The sequence below is a fragment of the Lygodium microphyllum genome, chromosome 3 (genome assembly GCF_053477565.2).
Source record: "Lygodium microphyllum isolate KBCC chromosome 3, Lygodium_microphyllum_v1.1.10, whole genome shotgun sequence".
NCBI lineage: Eukaryota > Viridiplantae > Streptophyta > Polypodiopsida > Schizaeales > Lygodiaceae > Lygodium > Lygodium microphyllum.
Window position 1 is genome coordinate 74,269,836 of NC_141137.1, and position 27,056 is coordinate 74,296,891.

The window sequence follows — 27,056 nt, forward strand, 5'->3', positions numbered from 1 at the left end:
CCCAAGTATGAAACAATTTTCCTAACCTTATGAAACATGTTTCTTGGCAACTATGCTCTGAAGTGTTGAGAAAAGCATCTCTCCTCCTCGTGCGCCTGGAGTTATCATATAGTTTCTCCCACCTCTTGTGGACCCTATGGATGATCTCAATTCATATCCTAGAGAGGGCCTATATTGTTCACACACAGAGATGAAACAAACCCCCTTTGGGTCATGGGTAACTAAACCCATGACACAACATAAGAAAATAGTGATGGGAAGGTCTTATCTCGAATAGAGGTAGTGTCTAATCCCATACAACAAATTCTAAGGAGATACATAAATAAGAGAGATGCAACATGAGCATGGTCATGACATGGTCTACCGATAGGCTCAAGTAATAGAGGTAGGACATGGTTTGGACAAATGGCTTAGAGGCTGATTTTGAGAAATTTGGGGTCAGATTTTGAAAAGCCCCAAAATTTGAGTTACAGTGCTATTCGTCTTTAATCCTTTGAGCACATGAACAACCTACTTGAACATGTCTCTAAAAGATGAATTATGAAGGTTTAATAACAAAGTCAATATCAAGCAACTTGTAAAGGCTGCATGTTGGGGTGCTTGCACAGTTGTGGGATGGCAAGGCCATGGAGAATGATGCATAGCTGCAAATTGGAAGAGAGACATGTCTGATACAAATGTCAGGACGAATGATTGTTGCGGAGGCAATTGACGTTCAAGTAGGTCAAGTTGTAAAAGGCATAGCTAATGTCATGGCAGATGCTGGTCAACAAACTAAAGACGGCGTGATCAAACTGTTAGCAATTCATGCAGTTAGCAAGTAGGTAAAATCAGAACAGGCCATTGCTGCAACTTAAGGCGGTAGTCAAAAGATGATGGTAGTGAGCTCGAGCAAAGCATTTAATCCTAGGCAATGAACGAGATGCTTGGCAAGTGGCACTCAATGAGGGTGGCGCTCAGTGAGAAAAGGCACGGAGGATGGGCGGTCATCATCATCCTCTTCTTCCTCCTCTTCTTTTGTTGCAATACCATGAGCAACAGGTGGCTTCACAACTGAGCTCCGATACCATTGTTGGGTGGAGGATCTTGTGAAGGATGGACAATCTCTAAGGCAGATATGGAAGTGAGAGAACAAAGAAAAAAAGATATGTAAGCATCTACTGAGGCCAAAGTCAACCTATGAGACATAACCATGTACAATGATGATTGTCACCAAATATCAAAGTGTGATGTGGTAAAATGCAATGAGTGATGGTGATATACATAATATAGGGCAAAATGAGACTAAAGTGGTATACAAGAGAGGATATAGGGGGTACAATAGAAGGATAGTAGGGGGATATGTGGAGTTGTGTACATCTAGTTGTGCAGCTGGGTATGAAGATACAATAATCACTAGCTTCACCTAGTCAAAACCAACGACCAAAAGCACCTACAATCAATCGAATCAAATCCTTTCCTAGCAAAGCTACATGATTTTCTTTTTCGGCATCAAATTAGAAGCCATTCCTTTGGCACCGCTAGCAAATTCTACCGCTTTTAATTGTGTTTTCGAGACAAAGGTGAGCAAAAAAAAAAAATTACAACAAAGATTGCTATAGCGACAAAAAACTCTAACCATTACATGGGAACAAGCTCGATGGAATTGACCTAAAACTTTTTATCCTCCCGGGTTGCTTGGATTCAAACCAAAGCAGCAACTCTTGGTACTATAGCCATGGGAACAATCCGGTTTCCTCCAAACAAATGCAAAACACAAGCAGTGTAATCCCAATGAATGCCACGAGCATTTATAATTAGTTGAGTCCCAAAAGCTAAAAAACACTTTTTTCCTCTTTTTTTTTTCTTTACTTTTAACAAATTTCATTTCAATAAAAGCGTGAATTCTATATCATGGTAAACATCACCTCCGATGTGTCCCAATAGCAAACAGCAGCTGGAATCTATCTCGAGATGCATGTCGGAGTCTCTAGGACAAAAAGCCCCGAATTTCTTGCACAAATGTCGATAAAATTGTCCAATGCCAACATTTCCAATGAAGATTCGCAAGTGGGACTGCAAATCAAGCAAAAGCCCCAAAATTTTTGGCGGGAATGTCAAAGAAATTGTGATTGGTTGTCAATTTGAACTCCAAGAGCAAAAATTAACAAAAGCCCCAAATTTTGGGTAGCATGATCTGAGATTTGCAAAGAGATGGCCAAAATGGATGGGAAATTGCAGAATTTTTTTTAAAAACGCCCCAAATCTGAAAATTAGGGTTTTTGCACTTTTTAGGATTCGCAAGAAATCGCAAGCAAGGCTGAGAATATGACAATCGGAGGTAAGAAATAAGGGGCAAAGCTGAAAACAGCAGCAGCTCCTTCAAAACAGTAGCTCCTTGGGCTGCAAGCAGCGGGCTGCGTGCGGGATGTGTGCAGGCCTGCACGTAGGACTGTGCATAGGGCTAAGCGCAGGCTGAAAACAGCAGCAGCTCATCCTTCTCTTCCTCAAGCAAAGAGCTAGTTGACAGCAACAAGACCTTAGGCGGGGCAGCACCGGCTAACAGTGGCTGAACTGAATCCACGTATAGAACTTGCTTTGATACCAAATGTTGGAAAATGACAACCAGCTATGAAGGAGAGAAAAGAGAGACAATGAAAGTGTGTTGAAGCAAAAGAGTAGAGTGTACTTGTTGAACTGAAAGAATGAGAATGAAAGGTACAAGATAGGCCTAAGATAGACCTAGCTCTAACTCAACTAGAGTTAACTGACTCTAACTCTAACTCTAAGAGTGGTGACATAACTTATAACTTTAGTTGTGTTCGCACTAAGAACTGAAAAAGAACTAAAGACACTAAAACATTGGGCACTACCCATAGAATTGGCAAATTCTAACACATGTGGCATCAAAGTGCCAGGCATGGTCACTCTGGATGTATGTCCCGAAGGAGATGACTGACTGGTGGATGGTCCAGATGCCACAAAGGTGTAGGATGGCCCACTATGTAATGACATGTTGGCAAATTGTATGGCCACCTATGAGATGGGAGAATAGGGTGGAGCTTGAGATGTGTGCAAAGGATACCTATACGTATAGGTCCCCATGGATGGTTGGATTGGAGGATAAACCCCCACTACTTTGTTGTCTTGTATAAGCAAATAGACCAAATCAATCTCCCCTATATGGAGTCTCTCTCTAACATAAAAATAATGCAGCTCAATGTACTTTTTTCAAGCATGAAATATTGGATTTCATGCAACTACCAATGCACTCTGACTGTCAATATAGATGCATATAGCTGATGGAAGTGCAATATGCAAGTCTAATGAAAGGCATCTAAGCCAAACACACTCAATTGTAGTTGTAAAAGCTGCCCTGTATTCAACTTCACAACTCGAAGTGGCCACTATAGATTCCTTCTTGCTAAGCCAAGAGATGCAAGCATCAGCAAGTAAGAAAAAGTTTCCACTAGTGGACACTCTTGAGTCAAGACATTTGCTCAATCACTATCTATAAACGCATGCAAGGAAGTAGAGGTACTGCAAGGGTAAAATAGCCCCAAAGCCTATGTGCGTTTCCAATATCGAAAGACGCGCTTAACTACTTGCCAATGCTATGAACCTAGGCTATGCATAAATCGTCTCAACTCGGATACAACATATTGAATGCTTGATCGTATATTGCACAAATAGATCAAACACCTAATCACCTACTAATAAAAAGAAGTGTCACAAGCATCACCAACATCCTCAAGAGAAAAACGAGAACCTGACTCAACTAGAGTAGAAACAAATCTGCAATCCTCAAACTGAAAGCATTGCAATAATTGTCCAATGTACTTGGACTGCCTCAAAACAACACCCCCCCTCAATAGTATCAAACTAGATACCAAGATAGTAGAGCATGTGGCCAAGATCTGTCATAGCAAATGCTTGCTGTAAATTAGTCTTCAACACTGAAATATTCTGCTCATCACCCCCAATCAAGAGCATATCATCAACATACAATATCAAAACAAGGGGAGCATGCCCCTTGTCTAATAAAAAGGGTACTCTTAGGTGGGCTGTTTTGAAAGCCTAGGCCAATCAAGTAAGAATGACCCTTCTCACACCATGCCTGTGGCGTTCGCATCAGCCTATACAAAGCTTTCCGCGAATGGCAGTCTTTCTTTTCCATAACCCCCTTGACAAACCCTGGTGGTGAGCTCACATACACTTCCTCATTCAAGTACTGGGTATGGAGCCCATGTGTGCGACCAACAAGCAATGGCAGATGGAACTCCGTGAAATTTGGGCGGGGGGGGGGGGGGGGGGGGGGGGAGAGAGAGAGAGAGAGAGAGAACTCTTGCAAATACACAAACTAAACAGATAGATTGATAGTAATAAGTGAGAGTTGTGTGATGAAAGTGCAAGTGATAGGTCCTGAATATATAGGCTAAGTTGTGTAGCTAACCCTTTCTGTCACGGGAACATGAAATTTTGAGATGCTTTAATCTTGCTGACAACATTTGATTAAGTTATTAATCAAATGTGCAAGGTTGTTTAAGCACATGTGATGCACATGGCAGTTTTTTCATGGTAACAGGCCAAGGACCCCGAGAATGCAGTGGGTGTCAAAGGCAAAAGTTATGATAAGTTATGTCGACTGGGTTTTGGTGGTTAGTTGGTATCAGATGTGACCCTAGAACAGTGGTTTGACCAATAAGTGTCAATGGTGACACTAGGGACTAGCATTAATCAATTCATTAATGCCAGTCTAAGGGTCAACAAACCACTTCAAGTTGCAAATGGCCTAGCCAATTAAATTATGGATGGACACATTTAATTTTAGGCAAGGTCAGAATGACTGAATTTAATTTTCAAAATTGTTTTATTTTGAAAATTAATTAAATGGCTAGATAATGCTAATAAATGGGTTTAGAAGGCTGTTGCTTGGCAAAAATGCCCATGCAAGACTGAAAAAAGTATTTGGAGGCTGAAAAGAGGCATTCACTGCATTCAATTTGCAAGATAGAGGGAGGAGATGTTGGGATATAAAGGCCCTTCTTCACCTCCGTGTATAGTACACGTGCATTATTTATTTGTACATGTGAATGTACCCTTACGTGCCCTAAGTATAAATACATTTTATTCTTTGTGTACTAAGACACTGTTGGTACACCCAAAATCTATTCGTACTTTCACTCTTTCTCTCGCTCTTTGTCACTCTCACTCCTCAAACTAATGCTCACTCTTGCAACTAAGTTCCAACAACTGGTATCAAAGCACAAGTCGTGCACACTTCCCGAGCTCAAACCGGCTGGCGACATAGCTATAGACTAACAGTCGATATGCACAGCTAACAAGCCATACGCAGTCAATAAATGAATAGGTCGTGAAGAAGACCAAAGCGGACTGCCGAGCAAAAGACTACTCGAGACGACCAGCAAGCGTGTGGCATGACTGGGCTACACCAAACAACGAGGCAGTAGCAAGCGTGATGAACCTGCAACCTGCAACCAGCACGTGTGCTGGCGATCAGGTGTAACCTGCGGACGGCGTGCAACTGGCGACGGAGGGTAGTAGGCGGCGGGCAGCACACGTGACGAGACGGGCAACGAACTCGGACGGCGAGTCAACGGACCCTTTCTCCCGTTTTTTTTTTTACAGAAATCTTTTTTTAAACAAAAATTTCCAAAATTCTCTCATTCCCATCCCCTAACGGTAGTTCGCGCATGGAAGCACAGGTCTTAGACTTGTGCAAATTTGAGCTCGAAAATTTGGGGCTTTTCCCAAATTCAATCCCGTTTGTGCTGCTTGGCAGTGACATTCGTGTCAAAAATTGCAGACATTGTGCGTGTTGACCTCAATCAAATTGGGGATTTGTCAATTTTGTCGGAATTTTACTCTTTCGAGTAAAATTTCCTGACATTGGACCCTGAAAAATTGAGGCTTTTCATGCATTGGTGTCATTGATGCAGATTGGGCCAGAGTTAACAAAAAGGCTGTGGCTTACATAAAGATGGGTGTCATTGATGACATTTTGAAAAACATTAAGGATTTAGATACTGGTTATGCAATATGGGAGAAGCTGAAAACTACCTACGGGATCACCACACCTGTTAATCAGGTGCATTTAATGCACAAGTTAGTGAATATGCAATTGTATGAGTCAAAGCCTACAGCTGGCACTTGAGTGCATTTACTGGTATTTTAAATCAGCTTAAGGATGCAAATATGAACTTTGATGATAAGTTGAGGGTGATCTTTTTTATCATGACATTGTCTGATTCTTGGGAGACATTGGTGGTTTCTCTCAACAATAACCCCAATCTCTCATATGATGGTGTGAGGGGTTCAATCCTGAAGAAGAAATTAGACGTATGTCTAGTGGAGAAGGCAACAACTCAGCTTATAATGTAAGAGGCAGGCCTGAAAAGAAAAATGCAAATGGTAGACAGAGAAACAGAAGCAAGAGCAAAGGAAAGGAAAAGAGTGACATTACTTGCTATCACTGTGGTCGGAAGGGCCACAAGAAGCCTCATTGCAAGTATTACAAGAATGAACAAGAAAGAAAGAAGAATGCAAGAGACAAAAAGAAGAAAGAGGATAAGACAGATGCATCTGAGACAGCCAAAGGCAAGAAAAAGGCCAATGTGGCCTCCAATGTAGTCATAGAGGAGCTTTCGAATACAGAGGCTGATGTATTATGTGCAGTTGATTATGATGCCCTTGTATATCACATGCAAGATATGCAGATTACCAAGGCTGATGTGATTGATGCACTTTTATCAATTGATGATGGTGTCACTCAAACTTGGATTATAGACTCTGGTGCCTCTTTCCATGTAACTCCTTGCTTGGAGTGTTTCGCTATGTTCAACGCAGGTAGTTATGGAAAAGTATACCTTGGAAATAACCATGCTTGCAGCATTGATGGGATTGGCACTGTACACCTGTCTTTAGATAATGGTCAAGAGCTTGTGTTGAAAGATGTCAGATATGTGCCTGGCATCAAAAAGAGTTTACTATCTGTTGGTCAGCTTGACTTGCATGGTTACACTACACTGTTTGGTGGTGGTTTGTGGAAAATGAAAAAGGGTTCCATGCTGATTGCAAAAGGAACCAAGAAGGGCACTTTGTATCGTTTGCAGTGTAAAGCTTTGAAAGGACTTGATGTCCTTACCTCTTTGAAGAGGGTTGATGGAAAAGGCTCTAAACTTGACTTTTGTAATGAGTGTCAATTTGGAAAGCAAATGAAAAGTTCCTTTTACTCTGGTATCTCTCGGACTTAGTGCATTCTAATGTATGTAGTATGCTCGTGAAATCGCTGGGTGGTGCTGCATATTTTGTTTCTTTTATTGATGATTGTTCCAGGAAGATTTGGGTTTACCGGTTGAAAAATAAAAGTGAAGTATTTGCTGTTTTTAAAACTTTTCATACATTTGTGACCACTCAAACAAGTAGAAAGTTGAAATGCTTGAGAACTGATAATGGGAGTGAGTTCACATCTACTGAATTCAAGTCCTTTTGTGACTTGCATGGAATTAAGAGGGAGCTTACAGCTTCTTACAGCCCTTCTTCAAATGGGGTGGCTGAAAGATATAATAGGATTTTATATGAAAGAGTGCGGTGCATGCTATCCACTGCTAATCTCCCTCGTGAATTTTGGGGAGAGGCACTCAAAACTGCAGTTCACATTTGCAACCACTCTCCAAACAGGTCCTTAAATAATGGCATCCCTGAGGAGGTTTGGTCTGGCAAATCAGCCTCATATGACCATTTACGCATATTTGGCTATGATGTTTTTGTGCATGTTCGAGATGATCTAAGGAATAAACTTGACCCAAAATCCACCAAAGGCATTTTCATGGGCTATGGTGATGAGGGTGAATTTGGCTACAGAGTGCGGTTACCTCAGTCCAAGAAAATTATTCGCAGCCGTAATGTTGTGTTTAATGAGGTAAAATTGCTGAAAGGTACTTTAGCCTTTAATGAAGATATGAAAAATGTCAAATTTCAAAATTTGAAGCCACCTATTACTTCAGATGATGAGCCTCATGGTACTGTACCATAGGCTGAAACTGATGATCAGCCGATTATTTTTGAGCCAGATGATGATGGATAGGCTACAGCAAATAGAAGCACAAGGAGGTCATGGACAGCAAGATAAGACTTGCTGATTATGAAAATGCAGGTACTGGTAATGAAAATAAGGGTGTTGTACAGCATGAACAGCATGCTGAAAATGCCTTACAACAACCAATAAATGCTGAAAATAACATACCTCCAAATGTAGACCCAATTCTTGAAAATGTAGATCATTGGGTACGTAGGTCTACACGTTTAAGAAGGCAGCCACATAGGTATGACCTCTCCTTGCATTATGTGATGCTTACAAATAAGGGTGAGCCTCTTACATATAAAGAGGCCAAGTCATGAAAATTCAACAGTAAGTGGGAGCTAGCTATGCAAAAAGAGATTAGATCTCTGTATGCTAATGATACTTGGGATCTCGTGTCATTGCCCAAAGGAAGGAAGCCTCTTCCAAACAAATGGGTTTACAAAGTAAAGACAGTTAATGGGAAACCCAAGTACAAGGCAAGACTGGTTGCTAAAGGGTATGCACAGAAGGAAGGGATTGATTTCCAAGAGGTCTTCTCACCTATTGTGAAGATGACCACTCTACATGTGCTTTTTGCTCTCACTATTGTATTGGACTTAGAACTGTACCAAATGGATGTAAAAACAACTTTTCTGCATGGTGACATTGATGAGGAAATATACATGAAATAGCCTGAGGGCTTTGTAGTTCCTGGAAAAGAGCAGATGGTGTGTAAACTAAAACGCAGCTTGTATGGGTTGAAGCAAGCACCATGATAGTGGTACAAAAAGTTTGACACATTTATGCTCTCTCATGGGTTTACACATAGCCATGTAGATCATTGTTTGTACATGAAAAAGGATACAGATGGCAGCCCCATCATACTTGTTTTGTATATGGATGATATGTTGCTAGCTAGGAAAAGAAAGACTAGCTTGGATACTCTCAAAAATCAGCTGAAATCAGCTTTCTCCATGAAAGATTTGGAAAATGCAGAGCATATATTGGGCATCAGGATTCGCAAGGATAGAACACAAAAATTGTTGCTTTTATCTCAATAAAAGTACATTGAAAAGGTATTGTACAGATTTAACATGGCTGAAGCTAAGCCTTTTGGGGTGCCCTTACCTCCATACCTTAAGCTTAGTAAAGCCAACAGCCCAAAAGATGACGTAGAAGCCAATGCTATGAAGGGAGTCCCTTATGCATCAGCAAGAGAAGACCAATCTACAACACGCAATAGCAATTTTTAAGCTTCCTGGAGCTGGTGACAATAATTTGGGGCCTCCTAGCAACTGACGACAACATTAAATGCTAACTCATACAGGTAGCAATCAGATTTCACGTCTTTTTCGTGAAGAATTCCTGAATTTCTCTCTCTTTTGGCATTCTCTCACCTTCTTCAGCTTGTGCTCAGTCAATCTCAACATTTCTCAAACTTTTTTATCAAATTTGGTGGATAGTAGAAAAATCTCTACTATAAACCCTAAATTTCTACAAAAATTAGAGTTTGACAGCCACCTCAAGACCCGTGCCAATTGATGAAGACATTGTATACTGAATTCAGCACCTGAAATTTGTGTAATTGTCAAGGAATTCAAATACCAAGCCATTCATTGCAATTTGGGGCAGCATTGGGCTCGTTGGAGGTTCCATTCATACAAATCTTGGGTAAAAATTAAGGGGCAATTGGCCTGAATTGATTGCTGATTGTTGCTACAGCAAAGAGGCTTTTGGAACAGCAAAGGAGATTGTAAATCTCAGCTTGCACTCATTCCATTAGCAATCAAGTTAAAGAAATACCAAAAGGGGTGCCAGTTTTGAGACCAACAAGGTATCCAATGTCCAAGATTATTAAGGTAATTTGTGCATTTTAAGTTATGTTCATTTGTTGATTGCAGTAATTAAGAGCTAAATTAGGGAATTACCACCCTTTCCAAGAAATAAGGCTAGTTTCACTTTGCCCCTTATTTAATGCCAAGTGGTGTAAAAGGTATTCCCACCTAAACATGCACTTTTACACACGATAATGTGCGTTTACACACGAGACAATATCTAATCCCATACAATGATTTTGGAAAAGAAGATACATAACTAAGAGATGCAACATGAGATAGATCATGACATGGTCTACCAACAAGCTCAAGGACCCAGTTCAGAGATGAGTGTGAATGGCTCAAAGGCTTATCAAAAGCCAACGTGGCTCAGAGGCATTGGGCACATGACCAAAGGCCAAATACACGAGTATAGCTTTCGTGATCAACTCAGAGGTCACGCACAAAGCAGAAAACCCCACACAATTATTTCATATTTATGTGATGGAAAAGTCTTGCCATATGTGTGAGTATGGCCAGTGTCTAATTCCAATCACATTTTTTATATTAAATTTTAATTTATATTGTTATATTTCTAATTTTATGGAATTAAAATCTCCCCTCAATTTTGATGTCAAGGACATCACAATCAGTGCCAATCACATGTGACGACATCACCAGGCAATCAACGATTAGTGCATCATTTTCCGCCCAATGTCAAAGGTGAGCATCCAAGCAACTGCCAATGTGTCGTTGAACGCCTAGATTGGATGCAAGAGGATACCAACATAAAAAGCCTCAAATTTTTTAAAATGAATTTTGAGAAATTTCAATGGAATCGAAAAAGCCCCAATATTTTATGTGACCATGTGAACTGTCTTTTTGAGAAATAATCAAACCTTTACAATTGAGGTTTAGCAAAAATTCTCACTTAAAATTCGACTAGTTAAGATTGTGATGAGTTGAACGTGGATGATGAAATCAATGTTGCAAATGAGGAGTAGCTTACATGGAGCAATCAAGTAGATGATGCGACGCAAGGACGTTAGATTGAAGCCCTAGTAGACAGACTATGACATGGCATACATCACGTGGCAATTGGTCTAGCAAGGATGAGACAAGTAGCGGATGATAGGAGGATGTTGGACACGTGCAAGCGATGCAATCCAAGATGGGTAGAAGAGGTATAGAGATGAAGGAAAGGCCACAACAATCCTAGAGATGTTGGTTGTCACCAGGTAGGTCGGTCAAAAATTCCCAAATTTCTGAGCGTCGGGCGCGTAAAACCGAGAATTTCTTTGTGATTCAAGATGAGGTGAGCAAGACAGCCCAAAGATTGCAAAAATTTCTAAAAACCCCCAAATTCAAAAATTAGGGTTGCTACACTTTTGGGGTTTCTTAAATTTTCCGCACAGCTGAAAATGGCAGAGATGGGCAAAGACAAGCCCGAACATTGCACAAATCTCGAAAAACCCCCAAATTTTAAAACTAGGTTTTCTGTGTTTTCTTTCAGATCTACAGAAAATAGCAACACAACTGATGAGGAGATGGCGGGCAAGGCTGAGAGAGACTGTGTGAAGGGATGAGTGCAGGACTGCACCCAGGACTGTGCATGGAACTGCATGCAGGCTGCCTAGAGAGAGAGGCTGTGTGCAGCCTACACAATGAGAGAGGGAGCAGCAGAAAATGGACTGTGATGGCTGGAACAATGGCAACTGCAAGAGGAGCAATGCTATGAGGGACTTTGTGCATCAGAGTTGGCAATGGAAGAAGTGCAGCAATAGCAGCAAGGCCAACGGCACAATGGCTTTGATACCACTGTTGGATCGAATGGACAGCTCGATGGACAAGAAGTGGAGCAAAGAGTGAGGATGAGAGTAGACACACAAAGAAGCGTGCAAGAGTACCTTCATTAAATTGAATCACGAGAATGAGAATACAAGGTACAACCCTAAGGTTATATAGACCTACACACTGAAATGTGTTCACACAGGAAAAAACCCCCTCCCACACAAGAGGGTAAAAAGTGCCCATGGATAGGGTGTGTTCACACCAAAACACCTCAAAGGAAAATACAAGGTGTACTTTAACAAACTCTAGCAAATTTTCTCACTTATAGGGAGAACCCTAGAATGATAAAGGAGAAGAAGGTGCAATAGCCCCCACCTAATCCCTCCGGTATTGAAAATGCCTTTGTTATTTTCTTTGATGGTTCTTACAGGAGAGTCCACAAGGAAACTTTTATGATTCAAAAGGAAAGTTGATGAGGAAGCATGAATTTAAGTTTGATGTGCAAAGCAACAACGAAGTAGAATTGCAATGTTGAAGAAAGCTTTACATATGGTGTGTGATCTAGGATGTAAGAGATTGGGAATAAGAGAGGATGCCTTGATTGCATTGAAACAAGTTCTCGGGGTATGGCAAGCAAAGGATATGAAACTCAAGTAGATATGCAATAAGATTAGAAAACTGTTACAGTTTGGAAGCATGGAGTCTCAAATGTATTGGTAGAAAAGAGAATGTTGTCGCTCATGAAGCGCCGCAAGAAGCTATTGGAAGCATGGAGCCTCAAGCATACTAACAAAAAAGAGAGTATTGTTACTCATTAATCAACATCTAGCCTATATATTCAAGCCCTATCACTTGTACTTTCATCCCATCTATCTCATCAATCTATCTTTTTATGTGTGCGTACTTGCAAGAGTACTCTCTCTCTCTCTTTTTTTTGGTAAAAGGTAATTGTATTAATTACGAAAAAAAGGTACATACTCTCTCTCTTTTTTTTCGTAAAAGGTACATACTCTCTCTCTCTCTCTCTCTCTCTCTCTCTCTCTCTCTCTCTCTCTCTCTCTATGGATTCCATCCACCACAGCCTGCTGGTTGGTCACACACATGAGCTCCATACCCAACATCAAGAAAGAGAGTTTTTGGATCTTGAGATGGAAAAGAGCATGGAGTATTTTTTCATCAGAAAAGCCGGAAGGTATGTAATGGTGAATGACAACTTTTTCATGAAAGGACCAAATTTGGTATTGAGGAGGGTACCATGGAAGAGGAGATTTACAAGATCTTAGAACACAACCATGAAGGGGCTTGTGGAAGTCGTTTTGCGTTCAAGATCTTCAAGAGATACTGCAGAAATGATATGTATGGCCCAATTTTTTACCAAGAGATGTCAACCCTTGGTGTAAATCATGCTTGCAATGTCAAAAGACAAGCAAAGGAGTTTTGAAGTATGAGCTTAGAAGTTCTATTTTGGATCGTAATGTTTATGAGAAGTGAAGAATGGATGCCATTGGACCCTTGCCAATCACATCTAGAAAGAAGGTGTACATCCTCACAATAGTGGACTATCTCACGATGAGCAAAAGCTAGAGCCATTACTAGCATCATGACGAAGGATGTAGATCATCTATGAGGACATATCTTGTAGGTTTGGAGCACCCTTAGAGATCTTATCAGACAGAGGACCTATGTTTTGAGGTGTCTTGGTGGATTTTCTATGTGAAAGTATGAAGATAAGTCATAAGTATAACAGCCCTTCGATCCTCAATGCAATGGTATGAATGAAAGATTCAATGGAAAGTTCATGTCTACTATGACAAAAATGACCATGAGACAACCAAGTCTTGGATTTGGAGCTACCAAGTGCTCACTGCTTTGTGGGCTTACAAGACAGTAACAAAGAGGAATACTAAGTTCTCACTGTTCCAATTTGTGTTTGGAAAAAAGGCTCTTCTCCCAATTGTAGTAGAAATTCCATCGTCACATGAAACAGGAACATATAGATGGAACCAAACTTCTTTTCGGAATGGAAACGAGCGCACTAAATGTATTTGGGAATGCCTCATCTCTATGATTTCTTGACAAGCTTTGGAACGTAAGACAATACACGGCCCAAAACATATAACTATCTCACTGTTGCATTGCACAATACTCTCATATGATTGAGAAGTGACTTCAAGTTTTAGATTTCATCCATATAAAAAGTTCCTTAAGCCATGGAACAAAGTTCCATGTGACTATGGCAAATTCCCTCATTGAAGCTATTGATAAAGATGTATGATGGAACCAGAGATACTTATCAATAAAGATTCTGGAAATTACAAGAGGTGCAGTTGGACAGAAATCTTGCCTTGGAACATTATGAGCAGGTGCAAGAAGAATCCAATCATGAGATGAAACGAAAATACAAAATACAAGGATAAAGGGATAAGTGCAATCCATCATGTGATAAGATATAACAGCAAATTGGATCATACATTCCAAAGAAATTCTTGGTAAGGAGGGAAGGACTGTTCAAAGTTGTGAAGAAGTATGCTAATGGAACTCATCACAATTGGTAGACTTGGATGGGGAATTGCAGAAGAAGAGTAAATGGATACAGGTAGAAGAAATATGAATCTCAAATTTTGACTATGGTGAAAGACAAATCAACAAGGAAAGAAGAACCTATGGAGGCACCTTTTTTTGTTGAAGGTTCTTTTTCTAGTCTACTAAGGCTTTTTGCCCAATGAGCATGAATGCTCTATTGGACCAAGGGGGAGTAGGCTAACTATGTGGGCCTTTTCCTAAGCCTACATTGGACCAAGGATGGAATCATTTCACATGGATTGGCTACAGTGAGCAGCAACACGACTGGCTTTGTGCCTTTTGGCAAGATGGTGTTGGATAGTTTTAGTACCTAGATTTCTTATGCTTTTTTAGGAAAGAGTTCCAGGAGTTTCTCCAATGACTACTAAGGTTTTTGTTGGAACTATGAGTATCTATTTTGAGGCTTTGATTTTCTTGGAGCTGTGAGTATCTATTTTGAGGAGTTTCTCCAATGATGACTACGGTTTTTCTTGGAGCTATGAGTATCTATTTTGAGGAGTTTCTCCAATGACTACTAAGGTTTTTCTTGGAGCTATGAGTATCTATTTTGAGGTTTTGATTTGACTAGAGCATTAACATCTCGAGATTGGAAGCAAGTGTATCAACATGGAGTTATTTGGAATAGCATGAAGGGCCAAATATCATGCCTATGTGGTCAGTTTGGATACGAGAAGTTGGGTGACTCTGTGTAAACTCTTTTGATCAACAAGGCACTAGGTTTGTGTTCTAGGTCAGTGACCGTGGGGTGTACCCCATGGAGGAAAGCATGGAAGATGTGGGAGGCAGCCTAGTGGGCCACCCACTTACTGATTTAGTATGAAAGTTGACATGGCGTGGACCTTGAAAAGGAAGCGAAAGCAAGGAGGTGATGAAGATAGCACCCAAAAGTATAAAGGCAGCAGCAGCTAAAATCGTGGGGAGAAGGTGGCGAGGTGGAGCAAAGGAGTAGCGGGAGTTGGATGCTACTACAGTGATTGTGAGGGAGGAGACTACAAAAGCAATGGCACTAGGAGGAGAGGAGGATATGAAGAGATGTTGTTTGCAAAAGTGTTAAAGGTTGATATTGGAGAGAGTGTGCTGGTGGTTTTGTGGTGTTGGTTTTGAGGGCGTGGAGCTGAGAAGTCTGGACTCTGTACATACTTGTGTCAAAGGCCTGGTGACTACTAGCGTGCTCATGGAAGTGTGGAAGCAGCTCTTGGAGTTAAGTCCTTGCAAGTTGGAAGTGTCTCAAAGTTGAGACCTCCCCAAAGGTGATTCAAGGGTTTCTACTTGCCCACTTTGCTTGGAGTTGCAGAGGATTACGATGTCAATGCTCTTGGTGTACAAGTCAATGCTATTGGTGTATAAGCTTCGATTTTCTTCAATGAGGACTATGAGTATGAAGGTGCTATTATGTTAGATATGCGGAGAGTTGCTTTGTATTCACTGTTCCCAAATAGAAGACTTTGCCATAGAATTTTTCTCCCAGAGTCGTCGACATCAAATTCATTAAAGAGTGAGTTGTAAAGTGGGTGTGCCCTTATACACAGGTCATAAAAGCTGTAGTGTTGTATCCTGTTTGGTGCTACAATAGTCTATGGGACTACCTATGAGATTTCTATAGATAAGCACTGACCCTTATTTCATCGTTCTTTTGTCTTAAGGTGTGTGGTGTTTTCAGTGCCTTTGGAGTTTTTGTTTGGTGCATGGGTGTTGGGTGGTGTCCACCAGTTATGATGATGTTGTTGGCAACAAAAGAGGGAGTGAAACGCACAGCGAAGTGCCAAGGGATGACTCTATGCACCAAATGTTGGCAGCTCCATAAGCACCAAAGTGTGAAGAGGCATCAACTGGCTATCCTCCTTAGGATGAAAACACAGGCTGCTGCAGAAAAACACATTCAGCAATGATGTCATACACACAGACAGCAGCTGGCAACAATCTCCAAGGCTGGGCGATGATGCAGATCAGTGGGGCGGCAACTCCAGATTGCTGGCGATAGTGGCAGCAGGTTGGGCAGCAGCAGCAACAGCTGGGTGGACCTCCTCTAGGCTGGGCAATGACCTCCAAAGGCTGGATGATGCAACAGATTGGCTGGGCAGCAGGGCCATGACCTCACATGCTGGCAATAGCCTTCTCCAAGGCAAGGGCAAACTCAGAGTGAAGATTGATTGCTGGGGTGAAAAGCAAGAGTGCGGGATCAAAGCTGACACCCAAAACATGCCCTTTTACAGGGGATTTTCAGACGTCCTACTGTCCAAAACTAAAGTCTTTCATGTTAAATAAAGCTTTTTGGGGGGTTTTTTAAGGTGTCAAATTAGGCATTAATGTATGATAATTTGGTATTAAAGCATGTCTTAATTTTGGTGGCCCTTTAGTATTAATGCATGCCTTAATTTTGGTGGCTCTTTAGTATTAATGCATGCCTTAATTTTGGTGGCTCAATATCCCTTTGCTGTCCAAGTGTCCTAGGAGCTGTCTAAGCCAATGCAAAGCCTAGAAGGTGCCCCCTTGGAGAAGATCCTTTCTTAAGAGAAGTATGCAAACACAATTAGCAGGTTACCTTTCTTGGTACTAGGCAGGTCAAAAGTCTGAGGTCCAAGCTGAGACTCATTAAGAATTAACCCCTTGAATGTAAACAACATTCTCCTCTTATACGACAAACAGAGAAGATTTGAACATCCTAACATTGACATTTAAATGTTGCCATGGTAAATACCTGAGGTAGAGGGAGGACAGCAATGATATCTGTAATAAAACCCCTTTTCAAGTACTGCTTCGCAATCAAAACAGGATCGACGACAAGGTTCCCTCTGCCAAGGACACCTGAAGAGGGAACAATGTAACCTGTCCTAAACTGAACCATTATATGAATCAAGTATATTAAATCTGTGATACTTCGCAGAACAGTAAATATAATTGCTAGCCGTGTGTCTGTCTCCAAACAGACTTCATCATTCACTACTGGCAAGTAATAGAAAAGTGGATCAATAAATAGTGTTGCCAAGCATGAGCAAAGAAACACATTATTCCACAAATTCAAGGTTCTGTTCCTTGGATCCCAAATCTTGCTTTGCTTTGATTCATATCCTTCTGAATGTACTTTTGTAGCTCCAAAAGATAAAAACTTCTTGAAACTGTGGCGGCCGTTTAAGCCTCCTCCTGAACTGTTTTTTACATTGCCAGACAATGAGCTTTGATTTTCAATTTCAAATGGAAATCTGCTGTACTTATTGCCGTTACTTTCTGTCTCATTATGAAATCTGATCCAAAACAGCATAACACACGTTAAAAAGTTTGAAAAAGGTGGCCCATAAATTATTCAAATCAATCAGTATCTTTACCCTCTCAAACAATAGTTTCACCTTCAGACCAGAACAATATGATTTCAGCACCTAACACTGGAAAACACTAAATATTCCCATGCCAAAGATCCCAAAGAACAACTTCCAACGGGACAGTTCAAGATAGAGTCAAAACTTAAATGTATCCAACCCTTCAACCACAAGCAACAAAACCTCAGGAATTTGTCTTAATCAAGTTCAATGAATTTTACTTTATGGCTACAATATTAGGCTGTTCAATTCTTGTATAGCACCCCTTGTGCGTGATTAAACCCTACCCTCACAGAACAGGAAAACACCCCTTATTATGGAAGGGACTCAAAAGAGTAGCCTTAGGGCTGTTTTATATATTTTAAGAATTATTATTATTTAAAGAATAAGAATAAGAAGATAATATTTATTTAATATTAATATATAGAGGACACTGCATGTCTAGAATCCACCCTATCATTTGTGATTCATGATGCATAATAAGACATGAATTAGGGAGGGCCAATGAAATTGTTGCAAACACTACAGTTCTCAAGGCATGTTATCCATGTTTATGAATGGCTGGCCACTGGTGTGGTAGTTTCTCCATCTCCCCCTCAATCACCAGTTTGGTCATTACCTCCCTTTAGGTTAGTTTCTTAGGAGTCCTAGGCCATCCTTAGGAACCTTAGGCTAGCTCCATTTCATTTAGGCTACCATAGGCTTTGCCATCCTTTCGTATTTTTTCAAGTCTTCCATTGCATCCTTAGTCGCTACTAACTTCATTTACCTCCAGTGCGTCTACACTCACTTAGCTTTATTTTTCACTTTAGCATAGTATCCAAAGCATCTCAATATGAAACAACTGGTATGCACGTTTCTTTTCGGATACTTACATGCTGGGTTTTGTATTTTAGTTTAGGACTAACATTACACGTCCTAAACAGGCTGAAGATTTGGTTTTTCAGTTCTTGCGTTGGTGAGCATTACCTCCATCAGCATGGAGACAGAGATAGTATCTACTCTTCTGAGAACAAGTCTTGGACATCTTTTCCCTTACCATGGCATCCATTGATGGGTTTTCTTTGTCAGCCTTAAAAAGGCTTTTGTATATGATGTGCATTATGCTTTCCACTGGTAGCAGTGGACAAGTCCTTAGGAGGCACAATGATAAACACTGTTAGAAACCACTTGAAAAGAATTGTAGCACTTGATGCTGACCTTATTTTATATTCATTTCTGTCATCAATCTAGAATATCATATGTGCTCCAACTGCAGGAAATGACGAAGCATAAGCACTATACCCCTTTGGGGTGAACTAGTATACTTGAGACTCCGAGATACTAAGTTTTCAAGGAAAGAGTTTGAGTAGGAAAGAAAGAACAAGTGTAAGAGGAGGAAAAACAACTATAGAGGGTATAATTGAAGTGCTCTGCCGACTCCCATCACCATCTTTCTTTATTTTCAATTGAGGTGTTTTTTTATAATTTTTACCACCATTTACTCACTACTAGCTTGTTTCTTTATTTCATGTCAGGCAGATTGCTACATTAGTGGTTGTGCCTACACCACTTGGTCAGCATTGGAATCGTTACCCGAGAAACGTACCGGCTTGTCTCAACTACCTTCATGGCACTCTTCCAATTGCAGAGTGTCAGGTCTTCCTTCTTCATTCATTAGGTCTATTTGCATAGTGGCTAGCTATCTTGGCAATTCTCAACTAGCATTGGAGTCCTCTCCTATTGGGGCTTAGCTACACCACTTGGTCAGCACACAAGTCCTCTCCCAACATTGAATATGGGCATTTCTATGAACCAGACCGTTTATCCTTCTTTGGCTCTTCCAATTAAGCGATATCAAATCTACCTTCATCATCAGACTACCTCATCTCATCTTGGTTTTTAGCACCACACAAAGTCTGGTATCAAAATCCTCCTCCTTCGACATGGACATTGACATCAATGGTTGAGAGGGGGTTTCTAGTATCTACCCTTCATTTGGTAACTTCAAGTTTCAACATCATCTTCAAGTCTTCGACATTGGCAACCCTTCTTTGTCAAACCCCCTTAGCGTTGCATGATCATCATCATCTTTGCGAAAGGACACTTGGGCAAGTGAACAATTTCCCCACAATGAACACTGTCCAAGTCACACCCTGCTGCATGCACATTTTCATTAAATAGCATTACTCTTTACATCACTTTGCACAGGGCACCCATGAGCACCTTGCTCACAATCACATCCCATGTAGTCTCCACCTATGGTTTTGTCACCTCCATACCTCTATACACCATTTTCTTCATCATTGACACCCTTGCAAGTTGCGGATGACTTTATCCATGCTCTTTATTTTGCAATTTGTGAGCCAATCATCCCTCTTTCCCCCACAGGCACAATTGCTTTTTTTTTCCAAGGTTCCAAGTGGTTAAAACATTGCTTTTGCAAGTCCTTGTAGATTATTAGGCAGCTGACGAGTACCCTTTGTCCAATGCCATGGCCTCTCTAGGATGGGCCTTTTGACTCCTGATGTAAGATAACCATGGCCTCTGTAGTCTTGGTAAGTTCTTGGGAGCCGACATGCACCCATATACCAATGTCCTGGCTGCTTTCACATGGAAAATCTTGGGGTACACACGGGGTGAGCTGCACTTGTGGTCCCTTTCTAGTTCCAATGTTGGGCCTAAGAGGAGGTATAACAGTAGGGTGCATTACACATTAAACTTTCATTAGCTCGTTAAAGAGCCTAAAACTCAAATGCACTCAGTGTGGTCCAGAGTCCCATAAGCAAACTCCCCACTTTTTGGTTAGTTCCGCATCTATAAGTAGAGTGTGTTATATCACTTGCATCCCTTGTTTTGCAAGTTACCCCATTTAATCCCTTATCACCACATGGGTGCCAACTCCTCCTATTGCTGCCCACTCATTCCTCATCATCTCTCGTTGCTGCCATGATCACCCAAAGGCTGCCCATACCTCTCTTTCGTTCCATCCGATGTGACCATCACTCCAATTCTCTATTTGACTATTACAGCCCATGTTTGAGTGTTCCCAGCTGCTGACCTAATCATTAATGATTAGAACTTGGTGCTGCTATTCATCATTTGGAGCACGTTTCAGCATCGGTCTGATCTATGTTTGCATCTACAGCAAGTCGTTTTTGCATTTTCAGCACTTTTCTTCATTAGCCTCTACTCTGACTGGTGGTTACTACAATAGGGATCCATCTCTAATGGACGACACACATTATCGCCTCCCTCAGCCTGCTCCCACGAGAGCCATTGACTGTTGGACATCTCTTCCCTTAAGCATTCTATACATTTTCATTCATTATTTAGTTATCTTCATTTTTGTGTTTTTTGTGTTCTTGCACTTTTGTGTTTTTTGTATTCTTGCACTTTCATGCTTTTGCATTAGCATTTGACTTCATTGTGTTTCAATCATAGTTGTACACTATGTTTTCTTTTGCAAACCCTAGCATATCTCCCACCCCCAACCCAACCTTGGACTTTGGTCCTCATGCGCTCCTTGTCTTCGTTGCGTATGGAGCTTGTGTGTGACCAGCAAGCTATGGCAGATAGAACTCCATGGATGTGAGAGAGGAGGGAGAGTTCGAAAGAGAGAGAGAGTACTCTTGTACTACACAAACTGAAAGAAATAGATTGATAATAATAAGTGAGATGCAAGTACAAGTGATAGGCCCTTAACATATACGCTAAGTTGTGTAGCCAACTCTTTGGTGCTTATTTAATGCTAAGTGGTGTAAAAGGTGTTCACACCTAAGCACACACTTGTACACACAATAATGTGCGTTCAAACATGAGGATAAATAAAGCTAGTAAACCCCCCTTTGGGTCATGGGTGATCAAGCCTATGACATAAAACATACGAAAAAGGAAAAGGGAAGGTCTTACCTTGAAAAGGTAGTGTTTGATCACGTATAATGATTTTGAAAAGGAGATACATAAGTAAGAGAGATGCAACATGAGGTAGGCCATGGCATAGTCTACCAAGAAGCTCAAGGACTTGAGTAGGGCATGGTTCAGAGGTGCATGTGCATAGCTCAAAGACTAATCAAAAGCCGACATCACTCAGCACATGACCAAAGGCCAAATATATGGATATAGCTTTTGGACTCAACTTAGAGGTCACACAGAAAGTAGCTACAATCCCCCCTCAAACATAACTCCTTTGCAAATCGAAAGAAAAGGAAATAGAAAGAAATACAAGTCATTTTGGATTAAAATCTGGGTAGAGAACCCCTTAATAAATGATGGAAAGGTCTTAGCACATGTGTACACATGGCCAATGTCTAACTTCAATCACATAGTTTTTAACTAATTTCTTTTTTTTTTACATTTTTTATTTTTTAAATTTTCAACAAGATTAAAATCCCCCCTCAATGTCAATGTCAAGGATGATGTGGTCACTGTTGACCACTTGCAACATCGTCGCCAAGCACTGGACACTTGGCGTGTCTTCTTTTCTTTTGCCCAATATCAAAGGCAAGTGCCTAAGCAGTTGCAAATGTATCATCAAATTGGTAGATAACGAGAAATTTTGACAACAATCAAAACTCCCCAATTTCGTGTGAACTGCCCCTTAAGAATTTTAAAACTTCAATTAATTAAGATATTAAAGATTACGCACGTGGACTGTCGATGCTTCGTTGTGATGATGACGTGGATGCTAGTCAACACAAGAGATGGATGAATTGATGCACCATTAGCAAATGAGAGAAGCAGCTATGTCAAATCACTTGTGATGGGTAGGTAAAAATATTGATGAGCAAATAGGCCGGGCGCAGTTCGGGGGGCAAGTTGAGCCACGTAGATAGGTGACAAAGACAGATTGGGAGCAACTTGCAAGGTGACAAATGCACATGCCACTGAGTCACAGCTAGAAACTGCAAGTTTCCAAGAAGGCAAACTAGTCGAGTTAAGTGCAATTGGCAACAACTAATATAGAGCAGGACTCAATGGGTCGCATCTTTCTCCTCCTCCTCCTCCTCTTCTTCAATTGTAGTATGCAAACATGGCAAAGTTGCTATACTAATGTTAGTGTCAGCTATTCTAGGCACATAGATGATGATGAGTGAGATGTTGAGTTGAACCCGCTCTCATATCACTGTTGGATATGGAGCTCACATGTAACCGGCAAGCTATGAAGGATGGAACTCCATGGAGGTGTGTGTGTGTGTGAGAGAGAGAGAGAGAGAGAGAGCACTCTTGCACTACACAAACTGAAAGAAATACATTGATAATAATAAGTGAGATGCAACTACAAGTGATAGGGCTTGAATATGTAGGCTAAGTTGTGTAGCTAACCCTTTGACCCTTATTTACTACTAAGTGGTGTAAAAGGTGTTCACACCTAAACACGCACTTTTATACACAATAATGTGTGTTCACACATGAGGATAAATAAAGCTACCAATCACCCTTGACAAATAGACTCAATACAACTTTCCATTCTCTTTCTAAGTTGCCATCTCCATCTAGTGCACAACTAGAAGTGGGAGGGCGGATGGACCCACTTTCTCACGAGAACCTCTAGTCCAACAGATCATGGAGCCTTCTCCCTTACTCAAGCCAAATGTCAGTGTCACTCTATGATACCCTACCACTCTTCCCACTAGTAGGCCTAGCTCAAGTGTGTATTCTTCTAACATCCCTTACTCAAGTCAAATGTCAGTCACTCTATGATACCCTACCACTCTTCCCACTAGTAGGCCTAGCTCAAGTGTGTGTTCTTCTAACATCTCTTTAGCTCACCTCCCTATTGGGAGTGGAATTCCTTTCTACACTAAATCCTAAAAACACAACCCACAGACCCATAAAAGCACATAAAAGCACTCTAATTGAAGTTGGCGTATGCATGTTCTATGGTCTCATGTAGTACTTATGCTCCTTAATTGCGCTTTAATCTTGATCAAAGTAGAGACTAGGATAGTTCGGCACTTTCTATCTCGATTGTCCTTCTTTGGTTGGGCTTCACACACCGGACTAGCATAAAGGCTTCTTCTCCCGAGGCCAAGTTACAACCTTCCCTGAGGCCACTGTGGAAGCCATTCATTTCACAAGTTTTGGTCAAAATAGGGGGCAGGAATGGAAGCAAGAGACATTGCTGCAATGGGCTCCAAGAACACAAAGAATGGAGAAGAATACTGCAAAGAACACAAGAACTCAAACAATGAACAAACAAGCAATGGAATCCATAGCACAATGCAAGAGATGGAACCTACAGACCACATAGGTGAATGGCACGTGCGGTGACCACCAATACCTCCAAACTTGCTCTCTTCAAGTGGATGTGATCTCAGACTACAAGAATGGAGTGGAGTATATATAGACACTAGGGAGAGACTCCAAACAAATGAGAATGGGTGATCAATACATTAAAATATACACTAGTAGGGAACAAGCAGGGAACAAGCAACCCCAACGAACCATCACCATGTCCCACAACAATGATCTATCAGAACCTGTACCACCATAGTAGATATATCAATGATGAAGGACGCTTGAAAAATCCAAATGTACCGACTCTAGCTCTAGGTCATGACTCCCAATCTAGAAGACATCTAAGAAGAAGCACCAAGTCAATATCGATCATACTCGAACCCTAATCACAAAAAGTGGAAATAGTCAAATCTCTATCTATCACTAGTGCCCTGCAAAAGCACACCATGTCCATAGATTCCCCACCTTTAGCCAAATTGCTGAACTGGCCCCTCATGTGAGCTCAAACTAGAAGCAAAGGCTGCTCTCTACCAAACAGCCCACCTTGAACTTGTTAGCAGTCATGTATCTTGCATAGTCATCTCTTGCTTGTAAGCCTCGACGAGGACAATAGGAGCTCTAACACTCAATCTAATATGTGTTTCGATGGAGAAGCATGCATTTCTTTTTCAGTTGGATTTAGGAGTGTTCACACTAGTTGGTTATTTAACAGCTCTCGGTGCATTTCTTTTTCAGTGGGTCTGGACTATCTTCACACTAGCCATGATGGGCAAACCAGCATTTACAATGGCGATCTTCATTTTCTTGATTGTTTAATTCATGATGATCACTTGGCCAGTATATTTTTAGCCTACTGTAGCAAGTCGGCCAAATTTGGCTTACTATGGCTATTTATAGTTATCCTCCACACTTGGTCGGTCATTCACAAGTTCATCCTTTGCAAGTTTCAGCACACTCCAATATATAGGGACTCTTCTCCATCTTCTAGTGCTGCCTTCCGTCAGCATCCTGATCCAATGCCCTCATTGACGCCTTGGGCTGCATGCAGGAACTAATCAGTCTTCTTTGCGTTCAGCATTCTCTGGGAGTTTCAATGCAGATTTTCTTCTTTCATTGCATTCTTTCTCTTCCCTTCTATCTCTGTGTTCATGTTTCCTCTTCCTTTGCGCACTCTCACATGGTATCAGAGAAAAAGTGAGGCTTGGAAGTTCTACAAAGAGAAGACTACACTTAGCTTGCTTTTTGGAGGAGATCTGTCGCGAAGAATGCAGATTTTCTGCCTTGTCCGAGCCTTCTAAGAAGGGTGCGGAACAACTACAACTGTCTTTTGAATGGTGTAGCTGATTTACCCTCTATTTGGGCATCCTAACACCAACATGCAAATTTCCTAGTGTACTTGCAGGTTCTTTAAAGAGTTATGGACTAGTAGCTTGATAGGTCTGATGACTCAAATGCGGAGACCATTCAATCTTCTCCCAATAGGCAATCACATCAATTTGACCATCGCAAAGAGTGACAACAAGATCGACATTCAAAGCCTCATTCTTGCTCTGATAGATCAAGATTGGAGTCCCCCTACTTCCTCTACATTTTTCACATAGGGCCCATACTATAGGTCCTCATATAGCCGTGATGGCTCCTTCCGTTCAGGTGCCCATGATTCCTTCTCATCCAAAGAAGATCGACTTGATGTTGTGAACTACTCCCTTTGGTCCTACAAAGTGCAGTGTGTCTGTGTGTCCTTGACACCTTTGACTTGTGGAAGTTTGTTACTACCCCTATCCCCCGTCCAAAAGAGGATTCCCACATTGGTTCTACAATGGACCAAGCAGCTATTTGGGATCTGCTCAATTCTAAAGTGTGATATTTTCTCTTTATGAGTCTGCAAGGTTTTGTCCTTGTGCTTGTGCGTAAACTTTAGACCGAAACATAGGTGTGGATGAAGCTCTCCTCTCTACCATCAAAAGAGATTTGCCCACTGTATCACCATAGAGAAGCAACTCTAGATGCTTTTTATTGATGGCTCCCCTTCTATGCAAGATCACATCAAAAGGATGGAGAACGTGTGGGAGGTGCTTGCATCCCTTAGCACGACGATCTCATCAAAGAACATGGTGATGATTCTCATTACCCAGTTGCCATCTCTGAAGTATAATATCTTCTACACCACCTTGCTTATCTCCAATGTTTGGAAGCTTCTATGCAAAGAGCTAGCCCCACTTGTTTTGGAGCACAAAGAGCAACCCAAAGAGATTAGTACTAGGGATTACTCAAGCTTTTCGAGAGGGGGTAACAAGAAGAACAAGAAGGCCAAAAACAAGAAGAAGCAAGTTAAACATTCAGAGTCTTCCTTGGGCTCTGAAAAGATTTAGAGAAGCCTAAATGCCCACATTGTGGAAAAGGCACTCATCCTGAGAAGATGTGTTGGAAGAAATACCCTCACCTTCATCCAAGAGAAAAGGAGGGAGCTAAAACGTATGAGCCCTCCTTTACTTCTACTCCAACTATTACATATGAGTCTGTGTTCCTTCATATTCATGAGATGGAGGAGCCTTCTTCCTTGGCAACAAAGAGGCCCTGGCTTTATCGAGAGCAATGCTTCAAGTCATATGACTCCTCCAAATTTATTGCAAAATCTTTATCCATCAAAGGGTATAGTCACCATTGGTGACATTTCTTCAGTACCTATTAGTGGTATTGGCACTTTGCCATTATTATCTAACCATCCATCGATAAGCTCTATTTCAGAAGTCCTACATGTTCCTATGACTTGGGCTTCCCCCTTTTCTAAGTACATGGCCTTACTCGACTTGGTACCCAAGTTGTCTTCATAGAGCATGCCATCTTTGTTGAGGATTCTATTGGAGGAACTCTTTTAGTAATAGGTTGGCAGGATAGAGGGCTTTACAAGCTCCATTTCCCTTTCCTCATATAAAGTCCTCCGAGGCAACTTTCCATCACCGCACCTATTCTCAATTGTGCACCATCTATCACACATGTTCCATCCCATGCCCCACCATCTCCTATGGTGGTTCCCTTGTACCTCTTATCCCTTTCAGAGGGGGAAAATATCAAAGATGTGGCTATGGATTCCCTTATATTTCAGAGGGGGATTCCTAAGATCGTGAGGAGCTTATTTATCAATAGACTATATTGACGAACTTTATCAACTTTAACACTTCTTCTGCCACCCTTGGATCCATTTTGTCTTCTTTGGCCTTCAACCACATCCAAGATCTGAGGGGGTGTTAACAGTCGTGTGCCTTGCACAAT

The 27,056-nt window shown here is 41.2% G+C and overlaps 1 protein-coding gene across 1 annotated transcript in view; it reads right to left on the bottom strand.

Annotated features, from left to right (window-relative positions):
• The window catches only part of LOC148038508 (protein CNGC15b-like), a 74,870-nt gene that overhangs the window by 24,133 nt on the left and 23,681 nt on the right, over positions 1-27,056 (bottom strand). The window contains exon 3 of the mRNA XM_087672855.1: positions 16,949-17,492. Coding sequence (XP_087528981.1) covers positions 16,949-17,492 — 544 coding nt within the window. The remainder of the gene's footprint in view (positions 1-16,948; positions 17,493-27,056) is intronic.